At 44.4% G+C, this 17,274-nt stretch overlaps 1 protein-coding gene across 1 annotated transcript in view; it reads left to right on the top strand.

Moving 5' to 3' along the window:
• The first annotated feature begins 14,800 nt into the window (after window positions 1-14,800).
• The window catches only part of LRIG3 (leucine rich repeats and immunoglobulin like domains 3), a 43,619-nt gene continuing 41,145 nt past the window's right edge, over window positions 14,801-17,274 (top strand). The window contains exon 1 of the mRNA XM_075059058.1: window positions 14,801-15,130. Within this exon, the coding sequence (XP_074915159.1) occupies window positions 14,952-15,130 (179 nt within the window). The 5' untranslated portion in view covers window positions 14,801-14,951. The remainder of the gene's footprint in view (window positions 15,131-17,274) is intronic.

The following is a 17,274-nucleotide window of genomic DNA, read 5'->3' on the forward strand; positions in this document are numbered from 1 at the left end:
TCCACTGCTTCTTACGCTGTGGGAGAGGTTCCCTTACGGCAAAGCTGCTCAAGAAGTATATGCTGAGCTCGTACTCAGTGAGGATAAGTTATAAACAGTATGCAATGAGGACTGTTTAGATTTTCTCTGAAAAAGGATCGGTATGAAGATGTGCATTCTCTAAAAGCAGCATCTCGGAAACACCTCCACTCCAGACCTCATACTCTTAGTGCTAAGAGAGGGTTTTCTCTGGGTCTCTGAAATTCTCAAGACAGTTCTGATGGTCGTGTTGGAGGCAGCTAGCACTTTTCCTTCTTCATCCAGAGGTGAAAACAAATAGTGAGAAAGCATCCCTTACTAAAACAGAGTAAATTAATTACATGTGTATTAGGATTCACATTACATTGAAGTAGATTTACAGCGAGCAAATAAGGAAATCAATGAAGGGAGTGCTGACAGATACAGGGAAATGGTTAAGAAAGTTATCATAAGTTTTTCAGATGTTGGCTGCAGATGTTTGTCTACAAGTAACTATATTTTTTAAGAATCTGAACCCTTGGTGAATTAACTGCTTGCAAAACAAGAAACTGTTCTTAGCATGCCGCTCCAGGCAGTACGCAGTGTGCACTAGGGAACTCCAGCAATCAAAACCTAGGCAGGATTTTGGTAACAGTAGTCTTGGGATTAGGAACTTAATTTTAATTTATGGTACCTGGCTGCTTCTGTGGGTCTAAGTCACTTATTCAAAGGAGTATTTGAAGTCAATGGTGGAGTTGGAAACTGAGTTTTGACTTATGTGCTAGAACTCTGTGCTGGGGCCGTTCTTATGTGAGTGAATGGAAGCTGAACTTATCAGGTTCATGACCCAGAAAATATATGTGGAAGAGTGTCCGAGCCTGTCTTAAAGCAGAGATAAACTCTCTCTGCCTTCTTTTCTGAGAGTGACTTCATTCTATACATCACTTTTAAGTATGTGCTTTATTTTAATTTTTTTAGATTTTCGGGAGACAGAGAGAGGGAGGGAGGGAGGAGGAGGAGGAGATCAGTAGTTCCCTTTCAAAATTATTTTGCAAATACAGATTTTACTTTTCTGTACATAAGATTTTGATCAACTTGTAACATCCATTTTGCCTGAGGCTAAGACAGTCTTTTCAGCTTCTGTAAGGGAGAGAACTGAGCCCTATTGGATCTGTCTACGGATATCAATAGTCTCTCCCTGACCCCTTCACTCCGTGGAAGCTCCTGCCTTTGGATAACACAAAGTTTTAGAGACGGAAAGCAGAAGGAGAGGGAGCCCATCTGCTAGCAGCAGGAGCTTCCCCTGCTGACCCCACATACTTCCACTTGGAAACCCAAGGAAGAGTTAATGCCTGCTTCAAAGCCTGAGGCACGGATAACTCCCCTTCCACTCTACCTGGCTGCCACCCAGAGTCGCTGGGGGTCTCAGCCTGTGGCAGCCAGCGTGGGTGGCCGTGCTGCTGGGACCAGGCTGGGCACAGCCAAGAGCGGGCTCTGCGCCGGACTCTAGCTTTCCTCATTCCTGTGAGTCAAAGAATCACAAAATGCCTGCCTACGTCTAAAACAAACAAAGCACAACCTCCTATTGTTATTGAAATTTGACAAAATTATTCCAGAAATGAACTTATACCTCCACAGGCTACGTGATTCCCAGACAGCGCCATCAGTCACTGCACTGAAATACCTGATTTATTATACGCAGGTATGAGGCAATTACTACATATTTATTACTTATTATTTTATTATGTGTTTATTTTGGAGAGGCTATAGACTATCTGTAATTAGGTTTGCATCCATTAGGCAGCCCTTTTTTAAGCTGTTTTATACCTTTGACTTGCCTTGGCTTGAAAATTACCACGTTTATTCTGCAGGCAATGGGGAATGGGTCTTGTTTATTTAAAAAAAAAATATGTCCTAGCGCTTCAGTTTCTGAATTTCAACTCAGAAACAGCAAAGGAAGTTACTTTTCTTGCTTTTTTCCTTAAGAAGGAAAAAAATATGGAAGAATTGCATCTATTTTGTTCAGCTTTGACAAGTTTCCTATGAAATCACTGGCTCTAAAGGACATGGGCCTTAGTTCTGCCATGAGTTCCATCCTTTCAAAAGTCTCAACATTCATAAAACCTTCGTGAAGCAAACGGGCATCTGCCTATTCACAGTTCATCCTCCAGACTCAGGGGTTTATGATCTGTTTTTCCATTTGTTTCCCAGGCATCATCCTCTGTCTGATCAATAGGCTATTTGGTCATGAAACAAGGAAATAAACTAGTTTGAACTGAAGCACTGCAAATTCCTCACTGGTACCCATTGTTACATTTGAATTGGTGTTTTTTTGTATAAAAGATTTTATTACCAAAAGTTTGTGTGTTCTTTTCTCATTATTTAAATGCAAAACTTTGCTCCCCTAAACAAGGTCCTCCCCTTTTAGTGGTAGCATGGTGGAAAGTAAAACATTTGCTTAATACATTCCTTGGCAATGTCCCACCAGCACAACCAGAGATAGGATTATTTTTCATAATAATCTTTTCCCTCAATAACTCTTACTAGAGGTTCCCTTTAAACCTACCCGGGTCAAGCCTTTGCATCCCTCAAATGCCATTGGTTTGATCATGCCTCCCTTCAGTACGTAAAGACAGTTGGTTTTATTTCGTTTTGCTGTATTCTTTAAGAAGAAAAAAGGGGTTTTTTACAAGTTTACAGTTTTTAAAAATCCTAACGGTGACAATCTTCCCATTGACTTCAAAATTTTTCTGGGTCGTATTTCCTCATGCTATTTCCTTTCAATATTTTGTAGTCATCCTAAATTAATTTAAAATTGAAGTAACATCTAAAGGGAAGTGTTAAAAATTTTGCTTTTTTTTTTCTTTCTTAAGCAATAAACATCTTGAGGCTTCACAACAGGTCTCTCGTTTGTGTAGTTAAACCACATCTTTATCACCTCGTTCAGCTAAAACAAAAAGGTGCAAACATTCCGCGGTACTGAAAGCTTTTTGGCGTGCGGAGCTCCGAGGAATAAACAGACTTGAAGCTGCCAGTGATGGTCTGAAGAAGTAATTAGCAAGGGGCTTTCTAGTAGGATTAGTGCCTTTTAATATGCTGATTAACCAGCTTTTAAATAGGGAAGATCCTTGAGTAAGTCTTTCCAAGCAAAGGGAATGTCTTTCCTTGCTGGGATATGATACTGGTATTTGAAAAACCAAAAGCGATCGCTCCCTGAAGTGTGGTTAGTTGTACAAATGTAATGAGTTTCAGGACGGAAAAAAGCCTATCGCCTCCCGACGACATACGCCCGCATCGCGACAGCCGCGCCGCTCCACGAGAAGTGCTGGAGGGCGTTCAGCACACTGCCTCGCACTTCGCAAAATTAAGTGCTAATAGGCCGGCTCTTTCCAGCCCTAATTAGTCCTATGCATTGGAAATGGCTCTGAAAGCTTCTTATCTCTCCGTCGAAGGCAACCTCGAAAAGCAAATAAATAGCCGAGAAATTCCTCTTTAAAAGCCCAGTTATAAGTATTATTCAGTGGAGAATAGCAATGCTCTGCCTCTTTCTTACAAATAAACGTAATTATTTGCAAAGGCTTCTTAACTCCTAAGTGGCTTGGCACACCCACGTCTTCATACGAATTTAATGAAAAGATGTCAAATGTCCCGTTCTTCCCTCATCTTTCACTCGTACACTACTTCTGTGCTAATTTCCACGCCTTCTCAGTATTCTCTTTTATTGCAATCCAAATTTCAGAGTACAATTCACTATGTATATTAACTTTTTGTACGATTAATCTCCTTCAGAAAACACGGCTCCCGTGTCTTTCTGCGACTTCAGATACAGGAGTGGTCTGCTGGAATTAAAAGACCACTCACACTCCTAAAATTAAGCAGGTGTATAACTGTTTGAACAACAGAGGCCTAATTATCTCTTGTCTCTATTCCTAGTATCTCCATGTTGCATTTATTATTTGCTGTCCTCTTTTATGTTTATAGTCCTTACCAATTAGAAATATACATAAAATATAAAGATATATAAGACGCTTTTTGCCCAGTCTTTGAGACCACAAATGAAAACACGGAATACAAGCCTTGCCATCCTACAGGACATGTTCCTCCAGTGTCTCTCCAGACCCTTTGTTGGTCTTTCCTGAAGTTTCCAGCTGAAAATCGACAGATCAGTTTAAAAAAACCCAAATAAATCAGATTTTGTGATGCAGTGCACTGAGTGCTCTACTTTATTTCCCAGAATGGCCCAACTATGTTCCCAGAATACTTCACCGAGTCCATGGCAGCTGTAGGACTGTGTTTAAGGTCACTGTCAGACACTATGAGATAGCACTGTACTATTAACTATGGGACAGAACAGCATCTTTCTGATGGGGAGAAATGCCCAGCCTTTTCTTTCATGGGGACAAATGCCAGCCTTTTTAAAGCCATGCAATAAAACACCCATTAGCTTCAGTGTTATCCCTTTTATTTGATGTTTATTTACTGTACGGGTGGCAATAACACATATTCCCAGTTTAGCATCAAAGAGACTCAAAATTGCAGCTGTATAACAATTTGGTGAGTTTGAAAGAGTGAAGCGAAGGTTCCTCATCTGGGAACTTCTAACACCTCAGCGGAGAGGATGTTTCTACCAGCACTGCAAGTCACAGAAATCTGTGGGGTGCAGTGGGATTTGCAGTTTTTTTCTGCCAGGCTGTTGAGCCTGAGGCTGCCATAGATAGTCTCGGTTGAAAGCTGCTCTAGGTGTGCTTGGAACCTGACAAAAATGCACACAGTACATGAAGTTAAATATCACGTGTGCAGAAAGTTAAAGTACGTATAAAATATATTTGCGTGTATATGTAGATACAGATGTGTGTATATATGAATTTACATGTACAATATAAAAATGGGGGCCTGAGCATTAACTGCACAGAATTCAAATCAAGAAACCAGGCTAAAAAAACGTGCATTAAAGAACTGTAGCATACATGCAAACTTTGTGGCTTTAGACAAGCTTCTACAGCACTAGAAATGGAAAAAGAACTTAAAGTACAAGCACTGATGCACGCTCTCTGGTTTGCTTTCAAATATTTTTCACGTTTTGAGCCCCTATACATATTTTATTGGTAATATGAATGCCTGTCAGGCCTAAGAAAATGAGCTTGCTTTTCTTGTACTGCAGGCTCCATGATCATTAATACCAGACCTGCACATTACTGGAGTAAATGGAAGTGCACGCTGGAGCCAGATCAGGTGTGAATATGCAATTGCATTCTGCCAAACTGGACAGCACGATGTTTAATGCTCTCTTTAGGATCTTATACTAGCTTCATTGGAGCTATGGATAGATCCATTCTGATTAAGCACAAAGTTAAACCAGTTGAGGGAGACAACATTTGAGCCAGCAGAGTTTCAAAGACCTATGGAAAAAATACTGAATGCATTTGAAGAGGCAGAGTGAGGTTTTTTAAGTTCAAGGGACTGTGATGTTTCTCATCTCAGACTCAGTGCCCCAAAACTGGATTTACCACCACATTAAATGAGATTCTTCAGGCCACAATGTATTTGACATGTTGTTTTCAGCGGTAACAACAGCTTAATGCACACCCAGGACCCCTAACGCCTCGCCACTTGTTCCCTGGCTCATATTATGGCACCGGGCATCATTTGTGGGGCCAAATGACAAACCGAACGAACGAACAGAGCCAGGTTAAAAATAACTCCACCAAAGAAACAATGATCTGCCTTCCTGCAAGGCACCGCAAGCAGCTGTGCTCACACCGGGGAAAGGGTGGTAGGGGCAGGTCTGAGCAGGCAGCAGGCGGGATGGGAAAATCTGAAGCCGGCGCTGCTTGAGAAAATGGTATGAGGAACCGTTCACAGGGATACTCTGTTTGCACTGCACTCCCTCGTCCTCCCCGCTTGAAAAGTTGTCCACAGGTATGGGAAGGTCCTCAGGCCGCAGGTTAAAGGCGATTCAGGCACATCTGGTCTGCTGCAGGAGTAGGGCGAGAGAGAGTTTTGGGCCGCTCACGGGACGCTCTGCAGCTGTAAAGATTTTCCCACCAACTGTAGTCAGGTCCACTTCGCCACGAGCCTGCACACCCAGATCCTGCTTCATGACGGGGTCCTGGTTGGGAAGGGTTCTCGCCACCCACCCCACCGGGCTCTCCTGTCCCTGTCCAAACCTGCTTCTTAAATACAGGCTGGAGTGCTCCTCTGAAGCAGGGCGTCCTACACCAGTCCGTTACGGCTCTGGAAATCAGTGTATGCCACTAAATAACGATGACAACGACAAAGGGTTGTTCGCATTTGCAGAGGAGGCAGCAGTAGCTTCTTTAGTAGGATTATTAATCTGTGTGAGCTGCTCTAACACATTTTATCATTGAATATATACTTCATTTAAAAACACCTGTTTAAGAAGAGAAATTAGAGAACGAAGTATTTGGAAAGCATTAGAGTAAGTTTAAGAGATTTAAAACACAAAAGCAGTCAAGCAGCTATACTTAAAAATTAAAAAAAATCCTACCACTTCATATTTAACTGTTGCCATTTTTTAGACAACATACATTCAAAAGCCATGTAGGAGATTATGGCTTTAGTTTTAACTCTGAATGCCGCCTTCTTGTAGATTTTATTTGAACATACTTTACGATTTATTTTTTATGACACGCAGCCATATATGTGTAAAAAGCACATTTATTTATAATTTAAGAGATTAATTTATATACAAACTGAAATGTACACAGGGCTAAGTTTCTTGGCTAGATCTCTTTTGATACTATTTTTAAATTGTATTATTTTACTAATAAGATGCAAGTCCAAGGGTTTAACATTGCCCTGGGAGAATTAGTCTCTGAGGAACACATTGCTCACAGCTGTGGTGAAATATCCATCACTGAAAATTTCAGCACTTTTAATTCCATCTCAGTGACATCAGTAGGATAACTGAAATATTACTCACATGTGGTACTCGGTGAGTGTGTGTATGATTTTATCAAAATTCTAGGAAAGTAGTTCTGTGTTTTCATGAGCAGTTTTTTTCTAACAAAAAATCAGAATGAAAAATATTAGTGCAGATAACGTGGTGTATTAGTGGTGAATTTTTTTTTCATTAGGATTAAAATAAGACGTAATTTTCCCAAAGTTTAAATAGTAGCAAACTTCTTCCTGCTTAGTTTCTAGCTTTTTTTAATTTTTTTTCCCCCCAAATTAGGAAATACTTATTGTAGAAGTAGCTTAACCAACCTTACAGAGACTTTTCTGATTCTAAACCCCTCAAAGGATAACTCAATTATCGAGTGTCTGCAATTCAATGAAAACCACGCTTTCTTAGTCACTGCTGCCAGACTTGTGCCCAGCCCGATCATGTACACGGTGGCACTGCTTTGATTTTGACACCGTATGTGTGGGCCAGGGCCCCGTGGCACCGTGTGCTCGTATCCCCCTGGGATGTGGTGGGATGCTGGCACTGCTGTTGGCATCTCTCTAGAAAGTTGCTTTTTCTACTGCTAAGGTCAGTACAGTCCAAAGAGAACTGCACACCGAGCTATTTGCCTCGTAGCGATGCTACAAGCGTTGCACCCTTTTGTCCTATTTATTTGCTCTCCATAGGCTGCCACAGCAATAGAGAACACAACTGCAAGGAGAGTTCATGAACCAGAAGTTTCTTGTTTGGAGATGACAGCCCACGAGCAGAAAAGTATTTCAAGATTCAACACATGCAACTCTCTGCGCCGCTATAATATTTCCTTTGATAGATGGGAGAGCGTCGAGAGGCCAGCGAAAGGGAGCGACGACTGAGAGGAGATGACTAGGCTGCAAACCTGGGAGGGAAAACAACAAAGGAAAAACTTCACAACGGGCAACATTCACAGAAATGTGGGCTGATGTTTCTCTTAGCTTACCCTAGCAGAAAACCCACTTCAGAAAGTCACTGAGGGCCAAGAGAAGTGTCACGGCCATTAGGAAACGGACAAACGAGTGTCCCAGTGTTAGCTGGCTGCTAACGGGGCTATTTGGAAGGAGACATCTGCATTTCAGAGGCTTCCCGAACCACGTTGCCCGACTGTAAGAGATGTAAAAGAGGCCACAGCAAGTTTCGCTTGCATAAGATTCCCCCAAAGTGTCAGAGCCACGAAGAGGACTCATACCGGTATCCCTTGCAGTTTCTCCCCGTGCCGTATTAACGAGACGAATACAAAGAGCGTGCTGCGGACCACCGTTGGCCAATCCGGCCAGCTGGTGCACAGCGCTGGTGTTTGCCGCAGCTCCCGCTGGGCTCTAGCTGGCGCCCAGCCCACCCGGATCAGCAGGCTGTGTTTGCTGCTGCCTGATCCAGCCTGCTCTTTGATGCTCAGAAAGTCAGACTTTATTGGCAAACACGGCTATCGCAAGTAACCGCTTGAGCAGCTGTGCAAGTGGTGCAATGTGTGTTTGGCCAACTTCTTACCGGGACGGCGCTTGCTTATTTTGTTTTGTATAATAATTGGGGAAGCAAGAAGGCAGCAGGCGGCAGAAAGGGGGGAGCAAGTCCAGACGACACCGCAGTCTGCTGTGACTCCCTGGTTTCCCAACGATGGCGATGGGACAGCTCTGTGCAAAATCTCACGTGCTGCTCGCTGCGCTGCGACGCTGGGTAGGCGTTTGGTGCGAGCTGTAAGCTGCGTCCTCCTGAGCCTGCTACCGTCTTTCTGTAGCCCTCTCCCTTCCACACCATTGCTCTCCACTCTTCTCCTCTTATTTCTGACCCCCAAAATGGGATATAGTAGTTCACCTTAGCCCTCACCAGAATATTCTTTCTTTCCCTCACACAGAAAACTCCACCTGATATCCCCCCAAATGCCTTCTCTGATGCTTCGTTGTTGACGCATACTTATTTAGTTTGTCCTAACTAGTCGTAGGTCCTTTTCCACAGGGTCCTCATTTTGTATTTGTACATGATCCTTCACTTAAGCATAGGACTTCCCCTTTGTTTTACTAAATCTCCTAAGATTTGATCTGTTAAGAAATCCTTAATACAACTTGCTACATCAGCAGACAACAAAGGAAACTATTACAGGGGTATAATGAAATTTAAAACTATGACAATTCAATTTGTGAGAAATTTTGCTTATTACCGTTACAACAACATTTAAGATACCTATAATAGGAAACGTTTGAGAAATATGCTTACATGTTAGTCTATTTAGCTATTCAATGTGTACGTTTGAAGGCACAGAGTAGGAAACATCTAAAAATCCAGGGTCTAATCTAAACTACTCATAAGGCTTTTTCTAGTCAACGGAGAAGGAGAAAATCCTCCAGAGGCTGATTCATTCCAAATGCCTTGATTGCCTATTTTAGAAAGGTAGTAATCACTCTCTGGATGTGTCTTTCTCCACCGACTACAGAAGAAGCCAAGACAACTGCTTTAGAATAGATACCAAACTTCCAATTTGCTAAAATTACACAAGATGAGTCCCAGCTGCAGCTTGTTACCCCCCTGGAACAGACAATCAGACCTAAATTCTTCAAAGATTTAGGCCTTAACTCCCATTGATTTCTCACCGTGAGATTCTTTTAGCCATTGGCTTCAATGAGAGTTACACATCTAGACGTGGTGAATACTTAACATCGGGGGCCGCAGAACACTGACAAAAATCTTACCAAATCTGCCCGTGACGATTTAAGCAGGTACAGCCTTCAAAGCACCCATGTTTCTCCCCTGGCAGAAATTTCCATCCCCGTTGCAGAAGGGAACATGTGTTCGTGTTCAGGTGCGGTAACCCCCCAACCCCATGGAAGGGGAGGAGGGAGGAGGGGAAGACATTTCTGTCTGGGAGAGCCACCGCCAGTTTTGACAGAGCATCTCTTTCGGATTCCCTTTTTGGCCACTTCTTGATCTTTCTTACCGCAAATCATTTACTTATTTTAAGAGATTATTCAAAAAACCCAAACAAACTAAAACAACGAGTGGAACAGACCTGGCAGGTGTTTTATTACAGTAGCACCATCCTGAAATTACATCTACTTATTTTTATTCAAATTGACAACATTTCCACTTGAGTGTTCCTTAATGACATAAAACTAACTCTTCTTTTTTCCTCTTTGAAGTTACATCATTGTAGATGTTGATTGTTTAATTGTCCTTCCAATCATGCACTTAACTTCCCACTTAGTCCCATGCAGGACATGACTTGAAGACATTAACAATCGTCACTAATGTGGATTGCCTTAGGATGTTTAAGTTTATTTGTAGTGGAGGCAAACGCTCACTGTTTGGATGAATTCTATAAAAGCTGAACATTTTCTGCCCTAGGCAAAGTTTTCAGAAAGAGTTCAGATGGTTTTTCTGGTTGTAATCAGTGCATTCAAACTATGCATAATTTGGTTTTCATGGTTTCAGTGTTGGATCACATAAAGTCAAGTATAATTACTACCAAAAATAAATTTCTGTATGCACCTTGGTATATTCACCGTGGACTTATGACACACTAGTAGGAGATTCACAATTACTAGGAAATTATTTAAGAACATTTTATTGTTTCCCTCAAACGCAAGTGAAATTGCAGTGGTTAGTCACAGGAATTGAAATAAGTGGTCATGAAGTCTTAGTGCTGTTATAAACTAAAAGTAATATCAATTGCTATACCCAATGGGCAGAAGAAAAGGAGGGTGGGAAACCTTAGAGTCATTTCCATGAAAAATATTCCATGATGTTGGATGAGAGTCTTCTTTACACACACAAAGTGAAGAAGTGAAAAGGGTCTTCTGCATCCAGTAGGGAGTTTTCGTGGGAGTCTCTAGTAGCTTCCAGACAGGTGCCTAAAACAAAACCTTCTATTGCCTATCACAAGCTATTTCACGTATACAAGCAGCCTCCACAAAAAGCATGTCCTGCTCCACTTTTGTTTTTTAAGCAGGATGGGTCTCTCTGGTTCATCTCTCTCTCCAGCTGTGGCTTTAGAAAAAGTTTTGTTAGCCTTAAGATTTTTTTTTTTTTTTTAAATAGATTAAATTGGGGAACCTGCAATAGGGAGTGATAATCTTGAGAGGATGAACTTTTCAGTTCCTTCTCCCAGATAGTCCTAAATGTTCTTCTCTGAGTAGAAATAAAATAGAACTGGGAAAGTTTAGGAATAAAGAGACAGGACGTTAATTCTGCCAATAACCCCACAGGGCCATTTACAGATAGGGAAGTGGATAGATGGGCCATTGATTTCTATCTCAATCTTATCAGAAGTGAGATGTGTCAGAGCATAAGCAATGTTGTTCTGCTTTGCTTCTGCTTTTTGCTGCTGAACACCGCCTAAATCACTTTATTTACCATGAAAAGTAGAAAATAAGAAACGAATACTAGACACAGATTTGGATTACGTGGTGATCCAGGAATACACGGGGAGACTCTTAATTCCCAGGGTGGCCTTAATGGACATAATCTCTTAGTAGGTGTAACTGTTCACTCCTTTTGACCTTCTGACAGAAATCCTGCAGATTCAACTATACACAGCTATATACAACTAGATGCAATTGCCTCTTGTAGTGGCTTGAGACTCCTTTGAAAACTGACTAAAAAACCTGAATTTAGATTAATCAAGGTGTTAAAGTGCCTAATGTTATAAAAGATGTTCTAATTTTACCTCAGAACAGAAAATGTATAGTATCTAAATTTGGTTTTGCTTAACTTAGCAATAGGTAAATTACTTTTAATAATCTGCTAAAACCAGCCTGATTTAAGGTTGACCTTTTCTGGAGGTAGGTTACTTGAAAGCAGTGCCTGATTTCAATGCGTTAATGATATGTAAAAAAATCACATTTAGACAGCTTCTGGGTGTGTCTTTTGCCTGAAGTGAATGCATATTTTAAAGAACATATGTTTGGACTTGAATCTGTAAAGCTTTGTTTATCTGATTTAAAATAATCAGGGACTGAAAAAGACACCATTAGAGTCAACCCGTAACATCCCAATGAAGGGTCTACACACAGTTCACTACGCAACCTCCTTTCCGCCACTCCCAACTCACCCAGACTGCTATGCTCCCTAGTCTCGTGGAGGAAACTAATCTCAATAGCCAAAGAGAGAGCTTGAGGGTCTAGTTTTACAAGAATTTTTCTCTGCAGCCATGCTTCCCCCTCCTCAACATCATCCCCTCAGGCTGACCTATATTCAGGCTGCTATGGAAAGGGCCTGTCTTTGCGTAACCACCATGAACAAGTCCTCTTCCTTGTGCAGCTACGTGGAAAACTGGACGAGGGAATTATTCCACCTTGGAACTAAAGCAGGGGGGAGGAGGGCTGTTATGATTTTTGGTGGGGTTTCAGGCAAATCAGTCCCTTAATCCTGTTGAATATGCATTTACACTAACACTGATGCCAAACGAGGGTCGGCAGAAATCCCTTGCTACGTGGGGAGATAACAGGGTAGAGGAACGTGAGACCTCTCATTTTGATACAAGCTTACTTAGGGCAGATATAGTCGAGCCAAACCCGTGAAGGAGACAATACTATTTGCGTATGTACAGTCATGGTGCACTCCCAACATAAAAGTCACGATGAAGAGACCCCCAGGCTTGGGGGCTGCCAGCGCTTGCAGCATTTGCGTCAGGTGCGGAATCGGTCCCCGAGACTTCTGAAGAAAGCACATCTCCCTGGCGGGGGGGAAAGACTTTCCATCAGGGGCTCTGAAGTAGAGCATATAAGCATTTTAGAATTCATAATATAATCAGTTTTAAAATGTTTTATTGAGTATTTTGAGAAAAGAAGCTGCAAAGACAAATGGATTAATTTTCTGAATTGATTTACCTTGCTTAATTTAAAGCCGCTTCATATATTATTAGCACTAAATATGCATTAGGTTTTTATAAGGGCACAGTATTCCACGACTGCATGAGTGGTTTTCAAAATTACAAAACCAGAAGTTCTTGCCCTTTTCAACATTTTCATCTCTTTTTTTCCCTGCTTTCTTTTCTCAGATTCTCTCTTGTTCCGCAGTTCACACATGCACCGTGTATATTATTGACTGCTGCGATACAATAAGTTCAAAATGCTTTGTTTCTATTTTTTCTTTCCCTTGGATGTTGAAACTGACAGCTTAATTACTCTGTTGCCACCTACTAGTGAATCACTGCCCTTGCCAACACTCAAGATAAGACAAGCTCACTTTTCCCAAATAAGAGGCCCTTTGCTGTGCGCTCTGGGAACTGTAGTACAGGGCTTAGTTACTTTAAATCCATTTTAATTTTAGTAAAGTGCTCCATAAATCTCTGGAGCAACATAAACATGAAGGTCTTCCTCTTGAATTTTTGATTACTTTGCAAAAGTAGCAAGTATAGCACATTTTACCTAACTATGAACACGACATGTGCAAGTGCCCCTGTATCTTGGTATAATGATGTGAAACAACTGGGCAGCGAGCACAAATGCTGGCACTTTTGAAACAGAAGGAAGCTTGCCCACTGACTTCAGTGGGAACAGGTACAGGCTAAGGACGGATAGCTTTGAAAATCTGAATTTGGCACTGTCCTACTGGCTGTTTAGAACAGCTCAGCGTTTCACAGGCTTTGTTCATCTAATGTCACCCTAACGTTTTTGAAGGGAAGGAGGTGGCTGCAAAGAAACTGAACAACTATGACACGCCAGTGCCGCCAAGACAGTTTTCATTTACAACAAATAAGTGAGAGTAAGTTGTAAATATAGTGCTATTTTTTTTCCTGTATTTTGCTTCTCTGCTTCCTCGCTTTCACGTGTAGAAAAAAAATGTGTGTTCCTGCAGTGTTTATTTTCCCGGAGTAATTTCCTTCAGGAGCACCAGCGGTCAACGGAGCGCAAGCCGACAAAACAGGGCACAGCTCTGCGCACCCCGAAACAGCCGTGTTGACGGGGGCACGGGAATGTTTGTAGTTACCCAGGACTCGCCTGCCTGGCTTGCAAATTTCGTGATTCCCGACTAAAACGTAGCTGCGTTTCTTCAGTTTAAGACACGTCCCGAGATACACCTGGGAACAACAAGACCAGGGACGAAGTTTTGGCCTTACAAATCTCGGTACGGGAGCTGTCAGGCTTTTGAGGCTGCGGGTTCCCAGTGTCAAAGGTGGTCGACGGCCCTCCAGGTGGAACGTGTGGGTGGGAGAGGACGGAGGGTGCCTGTGGGCAGCCCCAGGTCGGCTGCTGCAGAGCAGGGGGGTGCGAAGCCCGCCGTAATCGAATCCATCGCAGGGTCCCGGCTTACATATGGAACTGAACAATAGGTATTTACTTGAATTACACGGATTACCTCAGAGATGTGGAATCCGTGCGCCCTGCCCACTTCCCCGAACCTCTGGAGCTGGGATCCTGCGGGGAACATAATGGGGCTTAATTACGGTGTCTGGACGAGCCGCGCAGGACCCGGAAGGCAGGAGTTAACCTCACCTCACCTTTTACATGCCGGTGACCCCGGCCTTGGCTGGGAACCCGCCGGGGCCTCCGCGGCGGCTTCTGCGTTGCCCCGACTCCCGCTCAAAACCGGCGAAGGGAAACCCTCGGCTGAGCCCCGACCCTCCTCCTCCTCGCGGCACCCGGGGCCGCCCGCTCCCCGCGGGGCCCACCCGGGGCGGCCCACCCGGCCCCCCACGCCCCCCCCCCTCGCCCCCCGACCCGAGCCCGGCGGGTCCAGCCCGGCCGCGGCCGTCACATGCGCAGGGGGAGGGGGCTGCGGCGGGGCGGGCCGCGCCCGGGGCTCCCCCGGCCGCACGGAGGCGGGCTGAGGCGGCGGAAAGTTTGCCGAGTGGCTGGCGGCGGGCCGCCCCGGCCCGTCCCCCCCTCCCCGGCTTTCTCTCCGTAGTTTAATTTTTTTTACTACGCTCCCCCTCTCCTCACCGCCTCCCTCCCCCCCCTCGGCGGCGGCTCCGGGGTATGAGCGGGAGCCGCCACCCGCGCTGAGAGGCGGGAGGTCGCTCCGCTCCGCGCCCGGCTCTTGTCAGTGAGGGAGCGCGGGCAGCGGCTCCGAGCCCGCCATGCCCCGCGCGGCCGCCGCCGCTCTCCTGCTGCTGCTGCTCCTGCTGCTGCTGGGGGGGCCGAGCCGCGCCGCCGCCCGCTGCCCCGCTCCCTGCCGCTGCGCCGGCCACCTCGTCGCCTGCAGCCGCCTGGAGCTGAGCCGGCTGCCCGAGCGGCTGCCGCGGGGAGCGGTGCAGCTGTGAGTATCGGGGCGGTGGGCACCGCTGCTGGGGGTGGTGGTGGGGGGGGGGCGGCCCGCGCCCGTCCGCCATCTTCTCGTCACCCCCGGGGGTCGAGGTGGCCGGCGCGGGGGGCCGCGGTGCCGGCCGCCGCCGCTTTTTGCGGGGGGAGGCGGGGGTTTCGTGGGCCGGCGGCTGCCTGCCTCGGCGGGACGGTGTCCGTCGGTCCGTCCGTCGGGCGGGCTGACGGCGGGCCCCGCAGCGCTGCTCGGCGTTCTGAGAGGGGGAGGAGGGAAAGTTCCGACGACTTTGGCGGGCAGCGAGCAGCAGCCGTCGAGTTAACATCGATCGGGAAAACCGGCCGCGGTTGCCCGGTGGTTTCGGCTTTGATGGTGTTACCAGCGCCGGGGCTCGCCCCGCCGGGTCCGGCGGCAGGGGTTGAGGGAACCCGCGGTACGGCGTGCTGAAATGCCGCCTGTGGCAAATTTACTTTCGGTGACAAACTTTTACGGGCAAAGCATAAATTAGGGGAGCTTTCTAAAAGCCTGAAAATAGCTGAGGGACTTTTCACATTTGTTTTTAATCTCTTGTCACTCAAAGATCTTCTATATTAGTCGTATTAATTTTCTATTACATTTCCAAAGCAGATTGAGATAAGGACTTTAAAGTAAACAGGAAGACTTTCAATTAGTTGTGGCTAATTCTGTTCAATTGCCTCGTCTGGAGGTCATGCTGCTTTACTCATGAAATGTGGATGGCTGTATTGACACCATATGGAACGGAACATAGGAATGGCTCTGGGAGTTGAATATTTCCAGGACTGGTATAGGAAAGTGTGAGGGGAAAGAAACTTTTTTTTTTTTCCTTATGTGATTGAAGTATACGAATCACATACCGGATCTGCTCTACATTCAACAACTGGTTTTGCTTCCTATTAAATTTCATCCCTCCTGTTCTTTTGAGCTATTTCAGTACGCTAACGTAAGTTTTCTGACAAAACCTAAGGGGTTTTTTTTGATACTAAGCTAAGCTTCATAGCTTAGTTTCTGGCTAAGCTTACTTCAGCACTGTTAAGTAAAAATTCAGGTGTGACAGCATGCTACACAAAAAAAAAAGGGGGGGGGAGAATCACAGAACTTTAATTTTGAGACTTGCTTTAAAAAGCGTTTTGCACTAGCAGTAATCCAAATTTGTCTTTCCCACTTATTTTACTGAGAGGCAATAAAACACATTGCAGGGCTTTTTTGTTAGCACAAGGGAGGTTTTTATAATTAGAATTCCCATGGTAGTGTAAATTGTCCTTATGTAAGTTCACATTCCTTTAAAAGTGTGAGAAAATAAGTTCCACTTGTATAAATAAGCTTTGGTCTGTTGTAAGAAACCCTGCTGTGATTACTCATTGGACAGCTGTGTCACTCACTCTTAAACTCAGAGGAGTACATCTTTGTAGGTGTCACCAAACCATGTGGTCTGGCCGCTTTTGTGTAAATATTTCTTTTGTTTGTGTCAAATGCCTTAGAAGTACCCTGCTCTTTCTTCCTTCCCCTCTTCTTAATAAGAGAACAAGGAAGAGTGCGGTGTTGTCTGTTACCTCCAGCTACCCCAGCACTTGGAGCTGGGATTGCGCAATCTCTGAGATGATAATGCGTTTCAGTTTTACATACGCAAAAAAGGTTTGACTAGCCTGGATTATTGTTGCAACAAACTGCGCACTTAAAAATTGTAAAAGACTGTTTATGAATTTTATTGGTGTATGTTTACTGGGTTTTCCATGGAAGTCCATAGCGGGTATAGCCAAAGGCTAGTAGTTTAATTGCAGGCTTTCCAATCCTCTTTAGAAAACAACAACTATTACACCACGTTCTTAATGTACACCGGCGAGATCTCCCAAGCAGGAGAGTGAAAGCTCTTGTGCCTGAGAAGGTCTAGGCCCGTGTTAGGCTTACACATTCCTCTGCCCGTCTGTCTGCTCGCCCAGATGGAGAGCGTGTTGGATGAAGTGGGTTTTTTGAAGATCCATTTCACTCTTTCATGCCTTTTGTGGTCAAGTCCCCCAGTGAAATAAAATGAGAGTGTCTAATGCGGAAAGGCTGCATGACCTCAGAGTGGACAGGAGGGAAATTAAAAAAAAAAAAAAAAAAAAGAGCCTGAGTACTGAACTATG

The sequence above is a fragment of the Buteo buteo genome, chromosome 28, assembly GCF_964188355.1.
Source record: "Buteo buteo chromosome 28, bButBut1.hap1.1, whole genome shotgun sequence".
Taxonomy (NCBI): Eukaryota; Metazoa; Chordata; class Aves; order Accipitriformes; family Accipitridae; genus Buteo; species Buteo buteo.